The sequence below is a fragment of the Spea bombifrons genome, chromosome 1 (assembly GCF_027358695.1).
Source record: "Spea bombifrons isolate aSpeBom1 chromosome 1, aSpeBom1.2.pri, whole genome shotgun sequence".
Taxonomy (NCBI): domain Eukaryota; kingdom Metazoa; phylum Chordata; class Amphibia; order Anura; family Pelobatidae; genus Spea; species Spea bombifrons.
In genome coordinates, this window is record NC_071087.1 from 82,704,830 (window position 1) to 82,729,127 (window position 24,298).

The 24,298-nt window shown below is 39.9% G+C and overlaps 1 protein-coding gene across 1 annotated transcript; it reads right to left on the bottom strand.

Moving 5' to 3' along the window:
• Positions 1-1,657: 1,657 nt before the first annotated feature.
• Positions 1,658-23,984, bottom strand: PGPEP1 (pyroglutamyl-peptidase I). The gene is made up of 5 exons (XM_053465724.1): positions 23,733-23,984; positions 12,169-12,221; positions 10,171-10,287; positions 9,218-9,450; positions 1,658-2,232 (listed from the first exon to the last, which is right to left on the bottom strand). The coding sequence occupies exons 1-5, from the start codon at positions 23,761-23,763 to the stop codon at positions 2,040-2,042; spliced, it is 627 nt and encodes a 208-aa protein (XP_053321699.1). The 5' UTR covers positions 23,764-23,984; the 3' UTR covers positions 1,658-2,039.
• Positions 23,985-24,298: the final 314 nt, after the last annotated feature.

A 24,298-nucleotide genomic window follows, 5' to 3' on the forward strand; every position in this document is an offset into this window, starting at 1 on the left:
CTTTTTTACTATGTGAAAAAGTTTTAAAAAGGCAGTCTGGGGATTGAACAGGGAACACAAAGGTACATATTTCATATCACAGCTAAAAAAAAATGAATGTTTTATGTTAAAGTGGCAAAAAATCTGCATAGTTGGTGAGTTTGTAAGAAGATTAGGGTATATAAAAAGGTTAAAGTATGCTTACTCCTTTGCAAATATGTATGTGATCTAACACCATATCCTGAGCTTTTGTGATCCAACATATAATTTGTTACACTGATACAGTGAATATCTGGGAAATGAATAACGAGGTATTTGTACTGATGATCGATACAAGGTGAAGGGTTTAATATTTAATACTTTGCAGCAGGCCTAGACCGGCCATCTGGCACACCTGGCAAATGCACAACATAATAACATGATCTGCTGCTCCAGCGGCAGATCGGATGCTACAGTACGCAGTCACCAGCTACAGATGCCCAGCCATACACTACTTGTACATAACATGCGGTCTGTCATATTCAGTTGTCGGCTGAACTTATGTCATTAGGCAGCCACAGGCCTTAAAGTGCCAGGGCCGTCTCGTTACTCTCAGTCTGGTCCTGGTTTGAATTACCTGACCCACCAAAACTCAAAGAGTCGACAACGCCAATTACTACAATTTAAATACACGCTGGAAGCGTGTAGCAAAATAAAAACACAATAAAAATCATCCTTTGTTCCTAAAAGGCCTCCAATCACACTGCATCAAATTCAAACATGCTATTTTAGCCAAAATTCCAAAAAGTGCTAAAATAGATTTACGCTTAATGGATGAGATAAAGATAGGGCAAAGAGCGTTGTTTGGTAGGTAAAACATACTTTCAAATATGACATAAGTCATTTCGGTGTCCATGGTAAAATAACCTTGCATGGTGAAAGCACATGCACCCTACCCCAAGACCATGCAAAGACACTAATCAATTAGATTGGAAAGGCATTCTTTAAATTCTATCAATTATTAAGGAAAAGTGTTTGCCTGTTCTAGATTCTTTAGAATTAAAAATATATCTATTGTGCTTGGGTGCATTATTTGCTTCAGAGCCCTGTTTTCAATAAAAGTGCCCCTGATTCGCAAATGAATGCAAAGATTTCAGTATAACGATGAGAAAAAAAAAGCATCTGCCTGCTCTCAGTGAATGGATACAGTGATACATTCTATGAGTCTTGCTGGCCACTCAGATTTGTTTCCTCAATTATTTCTGCATTGTAAAACCATTCTACACCTTGAAGGGTAAACTAACATTTAAGATTTGAAATGCATTATAGCAAGGCACCTAAAAAGGAAAAAATAATTATAGCAATCGCAGAACATCCTTTTGATTTATCGTATACATTTTTTGTCTCCAGTTAATATAACAAACGCATGAAATTATCAACTATTGATTGCTATCTCAGATTACACTTTACACTAGTTATCTGTAGCTAATGTCGTATATTGGAACTGCTATATTTAAAATTTCTAGAATTTATGGTTATATTTCTAATTCTGATTAGAAAAATCAGATTACAAAAAGATAAGCGAGTTTATGGGAACAAAGCTAAAATAAATTATATGCATTGGTTTATTCAAGTCTTCCACTCCCAACTATTGCCTCTCAAAGAGCTTTTTTAGCCATAAAATCTGTATATTTTATTAAAAAAACGTTTAAAAAGAAGTCATTAAGCTGGGGAAATCGTAATGATTTGTTAAACCCACAAGATAAAATGTCAAACACAGTCCTTGTCAAATTACTGTAAATTGCTAACCCCTTTGCCACTACAGAAAGGACAAGCAATACATAACTGAACAGAGAATGAGGGGAACACACCAACAGTACCGGGAATCACCCACCATACGTAAGGTGAATAGAGACTGAACGCAAATGCAAGAAATCCTTGTAGGAAAAAATTATCTGTAGTCTAAATGTGAGCAGGAATGCTGATTTTTTTTTTTCTGGAGTCACCACCAGCTTTCCTTCCTAAGAAGCAATGTAGGACGGATCAGATAGAAATGTCATTGGGAAAATATTTCCTACAAATCAGTGTTTGTGATGAGAGTTGATCTGGTCTTCTGCCTCTTCCAGCACATCCATGGCTGACTTTATTACGGCCTGCACAGCCTCACCCAGCTGCACAGCTGTAAAAGGTTTCCCTATAGGGGGCACATGGATAAACACACATTTGCCACGGCTATGATACAGTGAGGTGTAGTAAGAGAAGTCACAGAGGTACCTGGGAAAAGAAAAAAAAAATCACCAAAATGTCAAATATAGCACTGGTTCTTCACAATATAGCGATGATAGATCAAATCTTCAGCCAAAGCACTCCAGAAGATGGACACAACCACACTACCTGCTCAAAGCATATTCAACCAGTACAATGCCACATACAAACTTTGGAATAGCGTAGACCACCTGAAGAGGTTATGCAGGCTTAGAGTGTAAAAGTAATGCCATGTTTGAGCACATTGTTAAATGTAAGTCCACTAGTTTAATAATTATAAAACAAATAATCTCGTTTGTTGATTCGCAAGCAGGGCCCACCTTCTGTAACTGTTTACCAACCCTGTATGTACAAGGCAAAGCTCTGTTTTAATATTTTTTTTCCATATAAAGAAAGACTTAGAACATCTGAACTATAAGAAAAAATGGAGGACTAGTTCTAAGACATTTTAGGACACTTGGGATTAAAGTGAAGATGTATTTATTACAGGAAAAGTAAAAGCTACTAGATACACTACAGTGGTTATTTACCAAAGTGTGCGTGTGTGTTTCCAATGTTTCTACTGACTTAAGTATGCCTTATAAAAGGCAAACCCTATTGAGTATCTCACTAGGCCCTGTATAATGCATAGTCCAAACTACATGATAATATTTACAATGTTTAATATGTACTTTAACCCCTTCAGGACCGGGATTTTTAAGCTAGGGTGTCGCTAAAGGACCGGAGCCGTTTTTGTGTTTTTGCCATGTCTTTCTTCAACTGTAATTTTTCTCTTATCAAGTGGTGCACCCACACAAATCATATATTGTTTTTTTCAGCACAAGTAGGGCTTTCATTTGAAACCATATTAAGCTGGGTAGTACATTGTTTTATTTGAAATAAACTGGAAAAAGTGGGGAAAAAATAAAAAAACGCATTTTTTTACAGTTTTGTATACATACAAATTGTACACACATTGAACCAATGGGAAAAAATTATCCCAAATATATTCATTAAGTTGTCCTGATTTGGAAACCACCCAACACGGCCAGGATTTTTATCTATTTTGACCAGTATAGGGGAAAATATTGCAAGGCATGCATTACGTTTTTGAAATGTAATTTTTTTCAAATTTGGCATGGTAGTCTAATAACTGCAATAGTTGTCACAGATACTGATTATCCCCCCAAAATTATATGTTTATGAACAGTAGATAAGTCAAGGTGTACAACTAGGGTCATTTTGACACTTTTCAAACAGGGATTTTATCGCCAATTGCTGCCAAATTTTGAGGTATTTTTATATTTTTTTGGTTTTTTTGCATATGTTGCAATGTTGCTTTAGATTTTATATTATATTTTGTATAGAATATGTGCAACTGCAGAAAAAAACACCAAATTGTGTTCACCAACATCCCCCGGTTCCAACAAGGCCTCACATGCATGGTTCATGCAATTTTTGAGGAAGCTATGAGGGCAAAACTGGAACATGCGCATTTTCTTTTTCACATTTGGAATTTTCAGAAATTGGTTTCCTGGGCCCATATCCCATTTGGGACATTTTGGAAGCCCCCCAATGTAAATTACCCCATAAAAGTATATATTTATGAACAGTAGACAAGTCAAGGTGTTCAACTAGGGTAGTTTTGACAGTTTTCAGTTAGCCATTTCTTCACTGATGTCTGCCAAACTTCACAGGGAAATTATTTTATTGCGTTTTTAACGCATACATTTCAATGTTGCACTGAATTTCTTGCACACCATAAGTGCAACAGTGGAAGAAAGCACCACATTTTGTTCACCAACATCCCATGAGTCCAACAAGGCCTCACATGCATGGTTCATGCCTTTTTTGAGGAAGCTATGAGGGCAAAACTGGAACATGTGCATTTACATTTTTTTAAATATTTTTTTTTATCAGATTACTTGTAAGTGACAGGTTTAGGCCGCTGACATCAATCAGGGAGACCGATCAATAATCAGCGACTTAAAATGTCACCGACAAGTGATCAGGTAATAATTATGATTTTTCAATTTGTGTTTTTTCATAATTACCCTAGATGACCCCTCTCTCTTTGTAGAGCAGGGTCATCCGTGGGCTGCCATAATGATCCGATCACTCCTATTGGCCAGGAGCGATCTGATCAGCCCAGCATTTGACCTGGAAGCACCCTGGACTTTCAGGCCAGTGCTGTTATTTTTTTTTTATTATTATTATTATATTAATTTTTTTAAATTAATTTATTTTTTAATTTTTTTTTATTATTATTATTTTTTACATTTTTTTTAACTCTTTCAATGCTGATGCTCCATTGAAGCACAGCATTGACTGGTATTTAGTCCCCACAAGCTTGTGGGGACTAATATTAACCCTTGCAATGCTGCGATGGGGGTCATACACAATCGCAGCATTGAAGGGGTTAATTGAGGAAGAGGGGGGTAGGGGTTAACTGAGGAAGGGTGAGGGTGGGGGGGCTGGTCTCCACACTCATGTGGAGACCAAAGAACCCTGTCTCCCTGTCCCTGAAGCTGCCTCTGGCAGCTGGGACACAATCTCCAACAGACTGGAGATTGTAGGGGAGGAGTCTCTCTGATCAGTCCTACAGGACTGATCAGAGGACTTCTGGGGGCTCGTTTTTGCTGTTGCTGGTCTGCCTGGGTTCCCAGGCAGACCACCAGCAGCAGAGCCCCCTACAAAACGGGAATTAACCCCTTCAATGCCGCGATTGCGGCATTCAATGCCGCGATCGCGGCATTGAAGGGGTTAACACTGCACTGACGCTCTCATGGAGCGATCAGGCAGCAGGGGGGTGTTGGATCAGGCCCCCACACTTGTGTGGGGACCCATTCAACACCCCCCCCTTCCCTGAAGCTGCCTGTGGCAGCTGAAACCGCGATTGCAGATTTTTCTGCAATCGCTGTTTCTGCCTACAAAATCACTCCGTGGGAGTGATCGTAGGCTTGGGGGCGGGCTTAGACAGGCTGGGCTGTCTGCCCAGGACTCCTGGGCAGACAGCAGCAGCAGCGCCTCCACGATCACCGCGATCGTGGTGATGTGGGGGCGTTTTTTGGAGGAGACGTACCTGGTACGTCCCGGTCTACCGGTGACCAGTAACCAGGAAGTACCAGGTACGTCCCGGTGCTGAAGGGGTTAATAGGCTAGCACTGAGTATAAGAAATGTTTTCAATGAAATACCTCTCCTGCAAATCAAACATCTGTGGATGGAAAAAAATAGAGTAAAGCATCAGAATGCCTCCAAGCGCTTACATGCAAAAAAAATTTACCTGAATAACTCATATTTTAATATATCCATACCCACCTCAGATGAACTCTCAAAACATTAGTGATTAACAGGACATGTTGGGGAGGACATGTTATTGGGAATAACCTACTGATCAATGGTCAGGGCTACCCTTTAACTAGTAGTAGTACCAGAAGGTTAAACGTACATGGACAGTAGTGCTTTTTGAAAGCATTTAATATTTGACAAAATGCAAAGCGAGTGAAGAAAAGAACTTGGTGGGTAGGTTGTTTCAATCATCTTGGGGAACCAACCACAGCCCTTCAGTGGATTTAAGCACCCTTAGTTGCTTGTTTTCTCTTCACTGAAGTTATCAATTACTTTGGCTGTATGCATTGGGCCATTGTTATGCTGCAGAATAAATGTGGGCCAATCAGATACCTCCCTGATGATGGTGCTGATGATGGATAAGTATCTGCCTGCACTTCTCAGCATTAAGAAGCCCATTAATTCTGACCAAATCCCAAACTGTATCTGCATAAATGCAGCCACAACACTTGCAAGGAACCTCCACCATGCTTCATAGTTGCCTGCCAACGCTCATTTTGTTTCCGTCTCTCCAGCCCTTCAGTTAACAAAATGCATTCTGCTACAGCCAAATGATTAAAATTTTGACTCATCAGTACAGATATCCTATTGTCATGGTTTCTGTACCTGTGTTTAAATGAATAGTTGAGTCAATTGATCTTGTTTCCGTGTTAGAGGTGTAGCTTTTTGGCCACATGTTTTCCATGAAGACCACTTCGGACAGTAGTACCAGTGTCCCACTGTTTTCTGCCAATGTTGATCTGATGGCACTTCTGGAAATCTTCCGATTGCAAAGAGTAAGCATGATGTGTCTTTCATCATTGACTGACCACTTCTTCATCCACAGTCCTCAAAATTGCCCATTTCTTTGTGTTTCCCCAAAAGAGCTTGGGCAAAAGATCTGAAAACACCTGTCTGCATTGAATTTTCTGCCTGGAAGCGACCTGGCTGATGCAGTGTAACTTGTGTCTTGTTGCTGTGCCCAGTTTTGCCATGGTGTATGACTTGACATTTTTTCACCTTTCACTGTGCAAGTGTACCCAGAAGAACTGATGTTGTTTTGAAGGCAAAGAGTGGTCACAACAAATATTAATTGAATTTAGATCTTTCTTCTGTCCACCCTCTTTGCATCTTATTAAATGAAATGATACTAACATGTCTATTTTTTTAAAGTATTCTTACTTCACAGCAATATATATATATATATATATATATATATATACATATACATATACACACACACACACACACACACACACACATATATACTGTAATTGCTCGATTATAAGACAAGGTTTTTTCCAGAGCAAATACCCCTTTTGTCTTATATTCAAAGTCATCTTATAATCAGACCTCAAAAACAGTAAATGCTTACCTAAGAATTCATTTTCTTGGTCACTCCTGGTAGCATATTAGGAGAGGCTCCTCCTATCCAAGTAGGGCAGGAAATAAAACTCCCAAAACCTCCCGTCTTCTGCAGTGAATAACCAAGGCCAAACTAATTCAAATCAAATTTATATTAGGAAGGGGCAACATTTTTGGTACCAGAAATGACCAAGAAGAGAAATTCTCAGGTAAGAATTTGGTCTTTCTTCCTGTAGCACTTTAACAAAACTAAAGGGAGGGATCCAAAACCAGACTGCAAAACTCTCCTTCCAAAGTTATCATCATGTGAAAAGGAAGTCTAAAGTCTGTAATGTTTAAATTAAGGTGTGTACATTGTTCCAGACTGCTGCTCTGCAGATGTGATCCTTGGATAACCTGGCTGCCTCTGCCCAAGATGTGGGCCGCTGTAAGTCTCTGGGGAGGTTCTTTCTCAGCTGGCTGGTAGGCCTCTGACATAGCAAAAAAATTATCCATCAAGTGATAGAAGCTCTGGAAACTGCTGACCTCTTTATAGCTCCAGTAAAGGACACAAAAAGATTGGTTGAACTTCTCCAAGAAGCAGTTCTCTCCAGCTAGATTATTAAGCATCTGTGTAAATCCTGAGAATGAAACTGACATTCTCTGTTGTTCCTTGGATTGGGACAACATACAAGTAAGAGGATATGTTGTAAATGGAAAGGAGAAAAGAACCCTTTGGTATGAATTCCAGAGGGATACGTAAAACCACTTTATCCTCTAAAAATTTAAGGTAAGGACTTAAAGTTGACAGGGTCTGAATCTCACTGACTCTCCCTGCTCAAGTACACTAGCTTGCAGGTGAGTAGCTTCAGAGGGACCTCTAATAGTTCGAATGGAGCCTTCGCCAGACTGGTCAAAACCAAAATTAAATCCCAGGAAGGATGTCTTCTGAAGAGCCAAATTCTGGAGGCAGCCAGCTAGAATTCATTAATAAAAAAAAAACAAAGTGCGTAATGCGGCCACTTTAGCGAACCTTTAGAGAGGTAGGAGAGAGACCATCTTGAAAACCTAGCTATAATAATTCCAGAGTCTGGAAGATAGAAACCTCTTCAAGCTGAATCTGACTTAAAGAACAACTACAGCCTTTTCCAAACTTTGCAGTTAACGCAATTAAGGTAACTTTCTTCCTGACTTGCATCAAGGTTTTGACGACTTCTTCAGAGAGACCAAGTCTAATCAATCTCTTCAAAAGCCAGACCGTTAACTTCAGATGTGCTGGATTTGGATGACAAATCGGACCTTGTTGTAGAAAATCTGTTGTGACTTCCAAGGTTATGGGTCTGCCACAACAGACAAATTAGCTCTAGGTGCCAGATCCTCCTGGGCCAATCTAGAGCTATCATTATTACCAGGCACTTGTCTTCTCTGACCTTCTTCAGGACGTTGGCTATTAGTGGTAGTGAGGGAAACATGTAGATCATCTTGAAAATTCATCTCTGAGAAAAGGAGTCTACGGCTAAGGGCCAACCTACCGGAGACATAGAAAATAATCCACCTTCTTGTTTATAGATGATGCCATGAGGTCTATCTCTGGGGTGCCATACTTTTCCCAAGGGCTAGATGTATGTAAAAGTCAGACTGCTTAAGCAATATTGTGCATCACCCCAGCATCAGAGTGCTCCCAAGTAGAAATCGAAACATCGCTACCAGGTTCCCATAGCAGGGAAATCAAGCCAGTGAACCCGGACTCTCCCATGAACCCAACAGAAAATTTAAAAACAGGAGAAGCTCCTACTCAGGGATAGAACAGATGGGAGGTTTCAGAGTTTTATTTCCTGCCCTACCTGGATAGGTAGTCCACATTGTTGTGTCACGGTAACCCCCTGAGGCGTGAAGACACATATGGTACATTTGAATTGTGGAGGGGGACACTGATGGATTCCTGGGAAGACTCCTTGTCTGCCTGCCCAGCCCCCTCTTATGTCTAAGTGCCACCCAATGAGGGAAGAGGGTGGCCAGAAAACCCAGTCTGGTCTGCCCTAACCAGACTTTCATGAACCAGCTGGCTGTGGGGCTATACATGGTTGGAAACACTCCATACACCTGACCGGGCAAATCCATGGAACTGTGCGGCGGCTAGGAGCCGCAGATATGCCCGCAGACAATTGGAACAGCGTCGCGACGGACACTTGTTGTCCCACCATGAGCTTAGCGTAACCCCAAAAAAGTAGTTTGGAATTAAAGGATGTAATATAACTCAATAAATAAGTCACTAGTGGTCTGTGTGACAAAGGCTTCTGGCTATTATATACAATGTGTATGTGCGTCCTTTGGGAACCATACCTGCCTGCATCTGTAGAAACTGTGAACTGAACATCTGGCACAGCTGCTGAGGCTCTCTTGTAAACTGCATCTATGTCGATCACAGAATGTAAGCATTCAGGACCTCCATCAACACAGCAGTGTTTTCCAGGGCAGAAGTTGCAATTATCCAGGCCTTTATACCCTACATTGTGACCACATTTCTCTAATGTTACCATTGTTGCCATGCCCGAGACTCCAACATGAACAGAGAGCTAAGGAAAAAAGGAAAGCATTAGAGTGCTTCAAATAAAAATATTTTATGAAATCTACGTCATGAAAAAAATCTATGTATGGAATACCAGGGAAACACAATGGTGACTTACTGGTCAGTCACTGAACTGATTCAAGATATACCAGCTTTTACAAAGAAATAAATTACTGCTGAATTACATTGGCAAACAACTGATTTCTACTTTACATTCGGCACAAATTTAGTATTCTAAATTATTTTCGGTTCTGAAAATAAATAATTATTTTAAATGGATTGTATTTTGACCTTTAACTTCGTACAGCTATGAACATTACATAGAAGCACAATTGGGTTTTCTTCACAGCAGAGGCACAGCTGTTTTTCACCTTTAGATCTAAACTGCCACTCTTAATACAGTACACAGCAACATATACATAACCCACATGGAAAACTGCTAGTAAGAAAGGGGAGGCAGATGTACGCTTGTTAATATTTTCTTAGCACAAGAGAATGTAATCGCAATGTAGATGACTTATTAAAAATATATATTAATCTGTGTTTTTTAAAGAATTTTTATCTATTTAGTTCTTAAAATGTACTGATTTATTTAGTGCCATATTTTGCAGTGCTGAGCAATGAGCATACAGGACATACATTAGTTTTCTATTTCGTTAAAGGTTCAGAAGTGGAAATATTTTTCAAGGATAAAAAAACATAGGTGAATGAGTTTCACTGAACTCACCACTGGATGATACTTTTTCCATAATTCTGGGATTAACCTTTGTACTGTCTGGTATTCAACAGGAATCTCGTGAACAATTAAATCTACTTCATCTCCCAGGCCCAACTTTTCCAGTTCCTGAAGGAAGAAAGAAGTGGCTCAGCACGTAAATTATATAATATCTATTATACATATCCAGCCAAATTAAATACACTTATGTTAATATGGGAATTATGAACCTCTTGTCAACGTAAAAAACAAATCTTTCCACAGCACCAACAAATACAATCATGGAAAAACCTGCTAATAAGGGCCAAGGTTCAGAATAGTGACCAGCAGCTTTTGCAATGGAAACAGAGCACTGAATTAGAGGACTGCATTGGGAGGCGGGTCCCACCAAAAAACTTGCTGGGGTCTTGCTGGGGCTGCGGGCGGTCAGGCACTGTGCCTGCGGGTCCCGGTAATCCCGCGCACTCCCGCAAGGATGCCTTCTCGCTGCTCTATTACAGTGTCTCCTATCTTGCTCCGCCCAGGAACAAGGCGGAGTCACGTGATGTGACGTCACTTCCGGTGACTTTGCCTTGTTCCTGGGCAGAGCAAGAGAAGAGACGCTGTGAGGGAACAACTCAAGGGCAGCCTTGCGGGACTGCGAGGGAAATCAGGTAAGGAGGCGGGCGTGATTGGCCACAAATGTGGCGGAAGCGGGCCGGATTGGCCACAAATGTGGCGGGAGCGGGATTAAAAAAGCAGTCCCGCGCAGGGCTCTACACTGAATACAATAATGCATAAATGCTGAAGTGGCAGAGAATAGAAATCTGTAAAAAGTTAGGTAACATCTGTATGTTCGCTCCTCTATATTTAATTTCCTTCTGTAACTGTGATTACATATACACTGTATACAGACAGATAAGTATAAAGGGTGGTCCCCCTAATGGTAATACAATGGTTATTTCAGAAAAGTACAAAAAGGCTGCTAAGCCAGTATAGCTTTGAGTTAGGATGCCTGTTCCAATGAAATTCCTTGAGGTTCTTGCCACATAGACATGGTCACATGCATTACCCTGCGACACAGCTCAAATGGTGGTTAGATTGGGCAGCATTTGCTATAAAAATGTTGATTTGTGCTGTGTAAGCAATCAGCTAATCACAAAAGCACACAGCTAGATTAAGTAACTGCTTAAGAAATAAAAGGTCAATAAAGATATGGGAGAGCTGTGTTTCACTGTTGGAGCTAGGCTCTAAATTATAAGCCATTGTGAATATTTAATGTGCAGTCAATTAACTGAGAGGAACAGCCTCCCTGCAGAAGTGTTAGAGGTTAATATAATAAAGGAATTTAAAAGGAATGCGTGAGATATTTCAGGATAGCCATATGCCTGAAACAAAGCCAAGTGTTGAGACTGTCCTACAAAAAAATGTCCATTTCCCTGATGTAAACACTAATTCTGGTTGACAGAGATAGTATTGTTACAGTTCAAAACTAGAAATACTTCTACATGCGTGCGTGGGTGCTTTTTAAAAGTCTAGGAGGACTTTGTACCTAACCATAATGCATTTTCACTTTCCAGTACAATACATAGATCTTGTCATCTATATATTTACAAATGTTTTAGCCAGTAGAATAGTTGGAACAAACTACCTGCTATTAATAACATGAAATGCACCCTAGTTTAACTTGCATAACAAGATCAGTTGCTTGATCAACCAACACGGAAACACACATACTAACGATAGATGCCAGACCCACTATGCATCCATTTTTAATTAGAATATACAAGCCATATGGTATAGTATTTGGACTTTTTATACATACACAATGGTCTAAATGAAGCCTACTTGTGCTGTAGAAGTTACATGGTATGTTTAAATCATGGCTTGGTAAAGGGGTTATTAATCTGATGGGCCGATCATGGTCATGGTCCTCTTGACAGTTGTATGCTAAAAATGTTTTAATTTATCAGGAACCTAAAATGTGCATATGCTCAAATGCTTTAAATGATTATTTAATTATATCCTTACCTTGACTGCTACCCAGCTTGCATTCACTGCATGTTCACCAAATGGGCCAAACCCTAGAAAAACAAGTGCAAGTTAAAGTAGGTATTGATCTTTTTGTCTGAAAATGGTTGTATATTTAAAGTGGAAGCGTCAAAAAAAATAATCCTAACTCAAATTTAGCATAAAAACAGACCTTGTAATTCAAAAAAGGAAAATAGATATAGCCATGTTGGTCAGAGATCTCGAAAGAAGAGTGTGTTGATGTGCAGCTCAGCAGTAATAAACAAGGAAAATGGATATAGCTGTAATGGCCCAAGACAAGATAGAGTGTTTTTAGTTAAAGGTGATACCTGTTACCGTGCCAGGATAGAAAAAAAGATGTACATAAGAGACTTCTCAGGTAATGAAAGCTTATGTGACATTTTTTTATGCTGGCCAAATAAAACGTAACGACTTTAACTTAAAACGACATGGCGTAATTTTACAAACCAAGTTGTTTTACTTAATGCACTTCCACAAATAATTACCAGGCTTGTGTTTAAAACGTGAAGTCACGGATCCCAAGGGCAGCCGAAGCGCCTCCAGGAACAAGCTGGGGACACAATATGTATATAGGTTGAACTTGATGGACCTTGGTCTTTTTTTTTTCAACCTTATGAACTATGTTACTATGATCTGGTGGACCCACGAGGACTGTGTGCCGCTTAGCAAAGCTATGATCCAATGGTGGTCTCTGCCTCCCACCCACTACATATATGTGGTGTTACTAAACTAATGAAACAAGCAAGCCATGAAACCATTTAGTGTACATACCTATAATAGGCAGGATTTAGAAAGGGACAGATTGCCTTTATGTTCGAGAAAATGTGAATCTCCACTGCATGTCTGTGTTATAGCTAAATTTGGCAGTGACCTTGTCAGCAAAGATGCACGGGTTACTTTTCCAAGCTCGGCAAGACCATACACAAGGGATTGTTTAATGGTAATTTACAGACTGCGGTCAATGTACACACATCTCTACACAGGTTTACACGTTGTGCAGGAGATAACATTTTCCTCAGTTGAAGGAAAAAAAAATAAGGTAAAACCTCTAAACAATAAATAAGGAATGAAAAACTACAAAACAAGGGTGGAGTCTCAAAAAAATATCTGCCAAATAATAAATCGCCATCAGTAAAGTGCAATGCAACTCTATAGAAAAGAAGCCCGTGAAATATCAAATGGGAATAGTGAGAGATATAGGAACTAACAGCTGTACCATGATATGTAAAAACATATTTAATATAAATTGTTGCTTCTATAAAATATTCACTACTCTGTGAATGTGTCGTTGATGTCCTCTTAACTAATGCAATTCTAAATTTGTCATACCCCTTGAAGTATTGTAAGATGCTCTGCATATATTATGTAAATAAAAGACAATACTGAATAACATATCAATACAAGGGCCACTTCCTGCGAGAGCAGGAGCATCAAGCATTGCCTTCAGCAGAAGAGATATCTTTTATAAGGGCTTAAAATTGTAGGCCATATAAGGTCACATCCCAGAACCCGCATGGAAGCCTACATAACGAGGTCTGTGCGAGTATAGATTACTGTTTAATGCAACAGACCACGATGATTCCCTTTAAGAAAGAAAGTAAGCGGCAGTAACATACTGCTAAAAATAATTCAGCTATTTTTCTCTCCAGCCATTGTTTTTATGAGCACACAATTCTTTCTATTAAACCCCTTGTACAAAAGGCGAGACGACTACTAATTGTGTCTGCATTTACTAATTGTGACAATTGACACTGCCTTCAATGGCCTAAAAGTGCCAGAACCTGTAACATTAGTAAAACATGAAAAGTCTAGGTTTTGAGCTTAAAGATGCATACCCATGTGAAAAATCAGGGACATGTAATGTGCCCCAGCCATAAGGGTGTCCGTTACAAAGTATGTACAAATTCATGATATATAACAATAATCACTTTAAAAAGGTCCACCATACAGCACATCTGCACCAACCTCATAACAATGTACCATTACCCCATATCAGCAGATGATTTCTACATGAAGACCAATAGAATCATGTAGCAGGAAAAAACAAGAGATGGCTGTAAACAATATATGCATTTCTCCCAATACTTGAAGAACGCTGAATCATACATACAGATTTGCTTATAGATTAACAAAAATAGTAAAATAGATGTATGTATGTGTGTGTGTGCAAAGGCACATTTAATCATTATGCTCAGGAAAGATAGTTGTCACAAACCCAAAATTTCTGTTTACCTGGCATAACCTCAACTATCTGTTTTAACGTAAAATGTGTAGAGAATTGATAAAGCCCATAGACAACGAAGGTACTGTATGGTGGGTGGAGCCAACTGTACAGTAGATGACCATCTCACAAGGTTCACTTAAGGATGTGTGGTTGCCTGCTTAACTTCTCATACATAAACTAAAAAAATGACTAGTCATGTGCCCAGTGGCTTATTTCAGTAAATGTATAGGTATACACAGAGCAAGCCAGAAGAGAAACAAAAAACCCACCATGGATCAACTGATGGAGGTATAAACTAAATGTATGCACTTTGTTGTAATTTCTCAACTGCAAATCGTGTGACAAAAAAACTCTCTTCTACTTTGGTCTGCTTCAAGGGTACAATACAATAAAGAGTTTTTGATCACTAGAGTTAACATTAATCGTATGTATTTTCTGTAATTGTGCATATATATATTTATAAACATATTTATTATTCAAAGGGTAAGGAACTCCAAACTTGTTAGATGGGGCCTCCAAAGACACAACTACTGGCTAGGGAGCCCCGGCTTTAGAACAAACGGCACGTGCATTAAAATGAATCCCATAGTCAGGAAAATTGGATAGGCCAGATGGGAGAAATGGTTTTTCAACCCCCTTTGGATTCTATCTTTTAAGTCTTCTCTGTATAGAGCAAAGTTGACAATATGAAACCTAACAACTCAGACTATGGGTTTTTAGACTACCACAATATTCATCTATGCTCTGTTTGCTTAACGTAAAGGTTCCAGTACATGCATTTTGACATCACAGCAGATTATAGCCAGGGAGACATTTACTACAGACAGCCATAAACCCACAGTAAACACTCTGTGCTCTCTGTTCATATAATACAAACATCGACAAACTCTTTGTCTAAACACACAGGTATGGGCGAGGTAATGCACATGAGATGCCACGGAACACATCTAAAACTTGATGCACCCAAAGCGACCCATACATATACACACAGTTTATTACTAAAAGTAGTAGGATCACACTTTCAGCAATAGCTGAATAAATAAGCAAAAGAAGCCCCGTCTCTATTTTTATGTATTTTTTTGTAGAATTCAGCTATTTATCACACAGAATTAAAAATGTGCTGTGTCCTCAGCTCAGTTTTCCTTGCCAAAATAGGCCCAGAATAAAAGCACAAAATATTTACCTGGTTCCCCATTTAGTGGCCAAATCTTAAGGGCCTAAAGGCACCCTAGACATAACATTTATTCACTAACCATAACTTGCAGTTGAGTCGTGATAAAGTATTCTGCATAAAGTGTCATTGACAGTGAGCTTCTCCTGTGGAAAAAAAAATGCATAATGGCTTTTTTAACTTTTGATTTAAGACAGAGGGCTATCATGTTTTATCTGTCTTTACTATCTCCCACATAAGCAAAGAAAGTTCATGACAAACTTAACAGATAATGCAGAAAAAAAAACTTGCTAAACAGAAACATATCCTCCAACTAAACAGTATAGGTCCCAGGTGATAGAGTGCTCCATGCTGTATGCCACCCCTTTCCCTGTTGCTCTTACAACACAAGTGCATTACAATTTTTTTATACTATTGTCGCGTTACCCATTACTGGATTTCTGTGCTTTCTACAACATTAGTTAATGGTTAGTGATGAGGAATAAACCTGGGCATCAAGCGGGTAGCTTCACTGCACGGATGTTTGCTGAACCTTGTGTTGTAGCTGACTAAAACAAATAATCACCAGACTGCCGATTTGTTTTTTAGAACAATCTCAGCGGCTTCCAGGGTGTTTCTCATTGTGTTTTCTGCTTATTTGTATTTACTATACAGTAGTAACATTTATTCACCTTTTTCATCTTGCCCTAGGACTTTAATATAGCCAGCTTCCCATTAGCTTTATTAAAAGCTCAAAACACCCTTTCCATTGTTAATCATTGTTTGGCCACCCTATTATCATGTCAAATAATCCAAAGTTTGGAGATCTCACTCAGTGCACACCATATGCCATATGCTTGGAACAGCAGTTCCTGGGTCCATATCCCTGTGGCATGTGTGAGCAAGTGACCTTTCTGAAAGCTCATATTGGAGCTCTGAAGAAACATATTCAAAAAGAAAGATTGACAATCTTGAAGAGTCTCTTGCTCACTGAGCAGAGTTTAGATGGGGCCTCTAGCAACGAGGGAGATCAGTCAGAAGGGAGCCAGGCTCATAGTTAGGTGAAGCTTAGACAGGGTTGCAGCGGGGAGGGAACCAATTCTGAGTTATTCCATCCTAGTTAATTTTCCCATTTAAGTGAGCATGTTGTGGAGACAGACCAGGATGTGTGATTGCTTGAAAAATACTGTTCTCTCAGGAGAGCAGCTCATTTAGAGTAGAGGATATCCAGAAGGAAGGGAAGCCAGACATGCTGTGGTGGTAGGGGATTCTATGATTTAGAGAACAGACTGCATAATCTTTGGCTCTCATCACAGCAACCAAATGCTTTGCTGTCTCCTGGGTGCTCAGGCCCAGGATAGATTATTGGGAGGGGCTGGAGAGGATCCAGCTGTCTTGGTGCATATTGCCACCAATTACATAGTATTAGGCTCCCACCGGAAGCCACTCACCGGAATAACCGCTGCAGCCGGGACGCGGAGGTCAGATCTAACGGCTCACTGCAGCAGCCTCCTGTCTGGGTGTGTAGGCCCTGACGTATCAGCACCATGCCTACGAACATATAAAAGGCAGCTTCACCCTTTCCTCCCTGCTTGGTGTCTTGTTCTCTAGATCTTAGCACTTTGTTAGTTTGCCTATTTGATTCTGACCTCGGATTGTTCCATACATCTTCTAGTACTCATAACCTTGGACTTGATTATTTGTTTATACTGCATTCTGGACGTCACTACCTATTGCCCTTACACATAGTAAGAGGAAAATGGATAGTCCTAAAAAAGGTAATTTTTGGGATCTAGGGATAAAGTTTAGGGAGATACTACCCTGTGCATTGCACTAGTGTGCCAAGCATTAGTCCGCTTAATGCATGGCTGAAGTCTTTGTGTAAGAAGGAGGACTTTGGGTTATTAAGAGCAGTGGGCTGATATTGCTTTGTGGTACAATCTCTATAGTCTTGATAGATTGCACTTGAATGCAAGAGGGTCCAATGTGCTTGGGGAGAGGATGCTAGATGGTTGGAGATTTTTAACTAGGAATGGGGGGGGGATAATAAATACTGGGCTAGACAGTATAGAAAGAGAAGATGTTTTAGTTAATACCCACGTGGGTGGATCTGGGGGCTTTTTTTAATTTATTTTTTTTACAGAAAATATAGAAGCATATGTGTTAAGTGACAAGCTTAGGGTCAGGTCTACAAATGCACACGATTCTGGGAATAAGAACCATGAACTCGTAACAGTAGTGGCAACTGAGAATGTTGATTTAGTGGCTGCTACTGAGACATGGTATAACAGGAAAAACAACTGAGACATAGCAATACTAGAGTATTCTTTATATAGAAAAGACAGAAAACACAAGAAAGGCGGAAGGGTGACCCTTTTTTGAAATATAACAAAATCTAATATAAGTTAATGGGTAGAACAAAGTCAGTTTGGGTTGCATTACAACTTGGTAAGCGTACAGTAACTCGTGTAAGTGTAATTGATAGAACCCCATGAACACTGTCCCACATAGAAGACTTATAAATAAACTGCAATCTCTGGGTTTAGATCCCAATGTTGTTGAATGGATTAAGGAGTGGCTGAGTGACAGACAACAGAGGGTTGTAGTCAATGGCGTAAATTCAGAACAAGGTCTTGTTACCAGTGGGATACCTCAGGGATCTGTACTTGGACCCATCCTCTTTAATTTTTATTAGTGATATTGCAAATGGTCTTGATGGAAAGGTATGTCTATTTGCTGATGACACACAAATTTGCAACAGGGTTGATGTTCCTGGAGGAAGAAGCCAAATGGCAAATAATTTAGGTAAACTGGAAAAATGGTCAGAGCTGTGGCAATTGGCATTTAATGTGGATAAAAGCACAGTAATGCATCTGGGGCATACAAACCCAAGGGCAGAGTATAGAATATTTGATACTGTCCTAACCTCAACGTGTGAGGAAAGGGATTTAGGGGTAATTATTTCTGAGGATTTAAAGGTAGGCAGACAATGAAGTAGAGCATCAGGTAATGCTAGCAGAATGCTTGGTTGTATAGCAAGAGGTATTAGCAGTAGAAAGAGGGAAGTGCTCATGCCGTTGTACAGATCACTGGTGAGACCTCACTTGGAGTATTGTGTACGGTACTGGAGACCGTATCTCCAGAAGGATATAGAAATGTTGGAGAAAGTGCAGAGAAAGGCTACTAAAATGGTTTATGGATTAACAAGATAAACCTTGCCAGGACAGGTTAAAGGATCTTAACCTATATAGCCTGGAAAAAAGACGTGTCGGGGGGATATGATAGAAAAATTTAAATACTTAAAGGGAATCAACAAGGTAAAGGAAGATAGTTTATTTAAAAGGAGAAATAGTACCACAACAAGAGGACATAACCATAAACTAGAGGGGCAAAGGTTTAATGGTAACATCAGAAAATATTACTTTACGGAAAATGGTAGTGGACGAATTGGAATAGCCTTCCAGCAGAAGTGGTAGATGTTAATACAGTAAAGCAGGGGTGGGCAATTAATTTTCCCATGGGGCCACATGAGAAATTGGAATGGTTTTAGAGGGCCAGACCTCTACAAACTACAAACTCCGAAGCCTTGTCCATTTTGTTAACTTATGTGCTGTTTAATAAAGTTATTCAAGCCTACGTCATTGGTAGAGGTGCTTGAATAAGTAAGGCCTGAATAACTATTAGCACAGCACAGAAGTGAACAAAATGAACAAGGCTTCGGAGTGCATACCGTATTTTTCGCTCTATAAGACGCACCTGCTGATAAGACGCACCTAGATTTTAGAGGAGAAAAAAAAGGAAAAAATATTTTGAGCTAAAAAATGGGCTAAAATATTTATTACAATAACTGAATAAGCTATGAACACAGTAAGACACACGCAGTAAGACACACACAGACACAGTAAGACACACACAGACACAGTAAGACACACACAGACACAGTGAGACACACACAGTAAGACACACACAGACACAGTAAGACACACACAGACACAGTGAGACACACACAGACACAGTAAGATACACACAGACACAGTGAGACACACACAGACACAGTAAGACACACACAGACACAGTAAGACACACAGACACAGTAAGACACACACAGACACAGTGAGACACACACAGACACAGTGAGACACACACAGACACAGTGAGACACACACAGACACAGTGAGACACACACAGACACAGTGAGACACACACAGACACAGTAAGACACACACAGACACAGTGAGACACACACAGACACAGTAAGATACACACACACACACACAAACACAGTAAGACACACACACACAGTAAGACCTCCCTCCCTAACCCCCCTTCTCAGTATCTCCCCTCTAACTCCCTAACCCCCCCTTCTCAGTATCTCCCCTCTAACTCCCTAACCCCCCCTTCTCAGGATCTCCCCCCCCGCCCCGGTCACTTACCTTAAACTCCTGTGTTGGAAGCGTGAGGCGTTTGTCTCGGGTGCCGGCGCTTCACTGCTGATCGCCGGCGTCTGACGTCATATGCCGGCGCCCAGCGTAAAGCGCCGGCACCCGAGACAAACGCTTCCAACACAGGAGTTTAAGGTAAGTGACCGGGGCGGGGGGGGGACACCGGACTCATTGGTGAGTCACCAGGACACTCTTTGCGGGCCGGTCCGAGCTATTCAGCGGGCCTGATGTGGCCCGCGGGCCGTGCTTTGCCCAGGTCTGCAGTAAAGTAATTTAAGCAAGCATGGGATAGGCATAAGGCCAAGCCAGATATAGGATAAGGGCAAGTACTAAAGGAAAGTACTCAGAGGTTGGGCAGACTGGATGGGCCTACTGGTTCTTATCTGCCGTCACTTTCTATGTTTCTAACAAGTAGAAGAGCTAGATAATCTACTAATTCAGGAAATAGCTAAAATTACATTGATAGGGGAAGTTCTAAACGTTGGCAACTTTAATTTTCCTCTTGTGGAAAACCAAAGTAGCTAATTGCGCCTGGAGTGCAGATTTTCTAAATTCCCTACTGGGATTAACTTTACAACAAGTAGTTGATGAGTCAACGCGTAAGGAGGCCATATGAGATATTATATTAGTGTTCACAAACAGATTTGACAATACTGTAGGTTGACTGGCTAAAATAATTGTTTAAAGTGGTACAGAAGACATTGTGTATTTAGATTTCACTATGGCTTTTGTCCCACATAAAAGACTTACCTATAAACTGCAATCTCTGAGTTTAGATCCCAACATCGTTGAATGGATTAGACTGTTGAATTGCAAATTTTACGAATTTTGGTAAAGCCAGCGATTCAAACTAAGCCAGGAAAACAAGTCCAGATCCCTCACGAAAATGAAGCAAAAAGAGCAGAATTATCATGCCCACATTCACCCACACTCTCATTCTTGTGCACTCTCTCTCACACTCTCGCATCTTCTTCTTATTATTCTATCTTATCTTGTCCCTTCTCTTCAAACTTCTATCTTTGTCAGCATCTCCACAGATATAACTTTTACCAAATGGGGGGTCATCACCACAAGTGCCTCCAATATTGCCATCAGTTACAGCAAAATGGTGGCATCTTCTCCCTGTTCCTCCAACCCTCCCCCCGCAGTGGAAGTGGTCAGCAGGGAAGGAAACATTTAGAGAGCTTGAGAGGGAGACCGAATGAGAGAATGAGAGATTAGAAATGCCCCGAATGTTCGTCCTAACTTAATACATTACAAAATTTGTTGCTCAAAAAACCCGAAACATTTGTTGGAATCCTTTTTGGCCCATTTTCACATTTTTTCTAATCTCCGATCTCCCCAACCAGCTCACTGGACAGTGATGCATCTGGGTACATGATATCAGAGCAGGGCAATCAGCCCTTGTTTTTGCACCATATGGCCTGACTGCCTACGTCAGTATACACAGCTGCATGCAAGTGGTAAAAGGGCATTTGTAAACTCGCCAAATATATGAAAACATAGACAACAACCTATACATTTTCTGCCTCACTGCTGCAGTAATAACATGTGTGCTACAAGCTCACATACGGGACCCTTAGGGCATTAAGATCATCTAAGTGGCTCCCTTATGATCACAAGGCCAAGTACACTGAAAATCACGGTGTTTAGTAGATTACAGGGGCTGGACATATTAATCTAGACACATTTCCTCAAAGTTTGTCCACACCAATAAACTTCCTCAACTGTCAATCACAAATGATTCCCAGATCAGATCTCAACAGGCTACAACAGTTCTAACGTAGCCTTCTTGCGAACAAAATCTCTGTTTAGTCTGACTTTCCTAGGATTATTTCAAGTAGATTCTTCTGGATCTGAATGGCAATTCTCACTCACTGATTCAAGAGGGCAATCCTGTGCTTACCATTGGTCATATTTAGTGTACTAAAATGGTCTTTCTCCGTCACTTGTCACTATCTTATTGGGTGTTGGACTAGGTACCAAGTTAGATTACAGAGCAGGCTGGCAGTTATGGATTTGTTGGTGCATGGTATGAAATCTGGATTCCTTTTTTTGACCAAGGGAAAGCATACAGAACTATTAATGTCTACAGTTCAATTACATCAGCAGGACATGGGCAATAATCTATTTATAAAATATCCATCAACATACTATAATCTGTAGTATTAGGAAGGGTATCTGTCTGAAAAGACTTTTGCTACATAAGTATCTTAAGACTTGTGAATTTATGTTTTTTGCAAGTTGGTCAGATGTTTAAAAGTATTCTCTTCAAAATGAACTATGTTGTCGTGCAAAATGCCTTGCAAACATTTCGGACCCGGAAGACTTACTATTTATACTACAAAGCAAAAAAAAAAAAATCTTTGTAAACATCTAGTCATCAATTGTTAATGTATTTTTCTAAATCCTGGAGCACATAAAATGCTGATTGGTCTTCAGAGTCTACTTTTAAAACACTTTAGTTTAAATCTGATATGTGTGTCATTCATTAACATTTTCAAAACAATGTCTAGTAAATTATTCTAAATCCCTAAGAAATGTTTATAGTAATTGTTTCATAAATATAGCATTAAACCTGCATAACGAGAGTGATCTGGGCTTTATAAAATTAAGGGATTTTGTTAATGTAAAGTGAAAGTAAGACTTTACAAAAGTCAGATAGACAATCTCAAAAGCCCCTTTCTTTCCTTATTATATACCGGTATTTCTTTCTATTGCAGTTTAAAGTTCAGAATGCAGGTTTCCTTCCTGCACATTTAGCTAATCTTTGGACACTACAGTTTTGAGTTTACTTGGGGTCGCATGAAAAAAAAAAGAGGATTGAGTAAAAGTACAGGGGACTTTTTTTTTTTAATCAGGGATCTAAGCTCATCTAAGCTATTCAGCAAATATTTCTGCATTTTAAGTTATGTATTTCTATATCAAGTTTCTTTGCTGCTGCGGAGGAAGATAAACCATGACACTCACCCCCTTTAACAAAAGCTTGATGTATATTCTCTAGTAAGTAGACGAGATTGCAGGGAGATTCACTGGGATCTGCCCTTCATAATGCCAAGCAATATGGGGGTATGTGTGAAAGTATTATATATATTATAGGGAAGTATTTTAACATAAATTGCTAAACAGGTATAGTAACATTAACTAGCTTGATCACCGTGTAATAACAGGGAGAGGACGCCATAGATGTATCCATTATATAAGCATACACCATAGAAGTATGCAATATGGGAAGTACAAAGGAAAATACTGGTTGAATACAAGCCTCACTTTTTACAATTTTTTTAAATTTCCAAATGCTTCCAGATTTAATTATTATTATTATTTTTATTTATTTATGCTTAAAAATAAAAACACTGTTCCTTTTAGGGTATGGCTTACAATCAGTTACACACTGTACATGCAATTTTGCCAGTTCCGTTCTGGAAAGCATTACAGATAACAAGCAGAAGTGCTGAGATAAAAGAAAATGGAAGGGGAGAACACACACACACATATATATATATATAGATAGATATATATATATATATATGTGTGTGTGTGTGTGTGTGTGTGTGTGTGTGTGTGTGTGTGTGTGTGTGTGTGTACATACTAACAAATACTTAACACACACAATGCTGCAAATATGTGTGTCATCTCATAACTCATACCAATGGTAATATTATAGTACCTGTATTTTATTATTATGTGTATACATAATGTTATGTTCTTTTTTTTTTTTACATACCAGTTACCACAACGGCTCTCTGCTTCTCCATGACGTGGAGTGGCACAGCCCCACACCCCGTTAATACAGCACGACAACAGCCACCTGCAAACCAGTCTGTCACTGGCTCCAATTGACACTTCTACCGGCAGAAAGCAGCTACAAGCCCCCCGCGTCATGTGACAGCCAAGAGCGCACGCCCAATTCCTGCGTTCCAAGCCTCCATTCCACCCCTTGTCAGTCCTTACACTGGCTAACGGAATCCCAGCCAATGGGGATGCGGGGCTCTTGGTGTTGCTGCGGCAACTCAGATGTGATCGCCGCCTTTGCATGTTGGTGTCTGGCAACTGTTAGCAGATATGAATGGTAGTATTTTAACCATTTAAGTTCCGGGTAAGCGGACCCCTTAAATATTTTCTGGCACTCAGTTGATTAAATGTGTTTTCCAACACAACCTAAGCGCTGAATTCTGTTAAGTCCTTGAACCCACCGCCCTCCGGTGGTTGTTACATAAATAGAAGGGCTCGAGGTGTAGTTATGTATGCCAGAATTCAAAAACTGCAAAAATGTACAAACGTTTGATATGA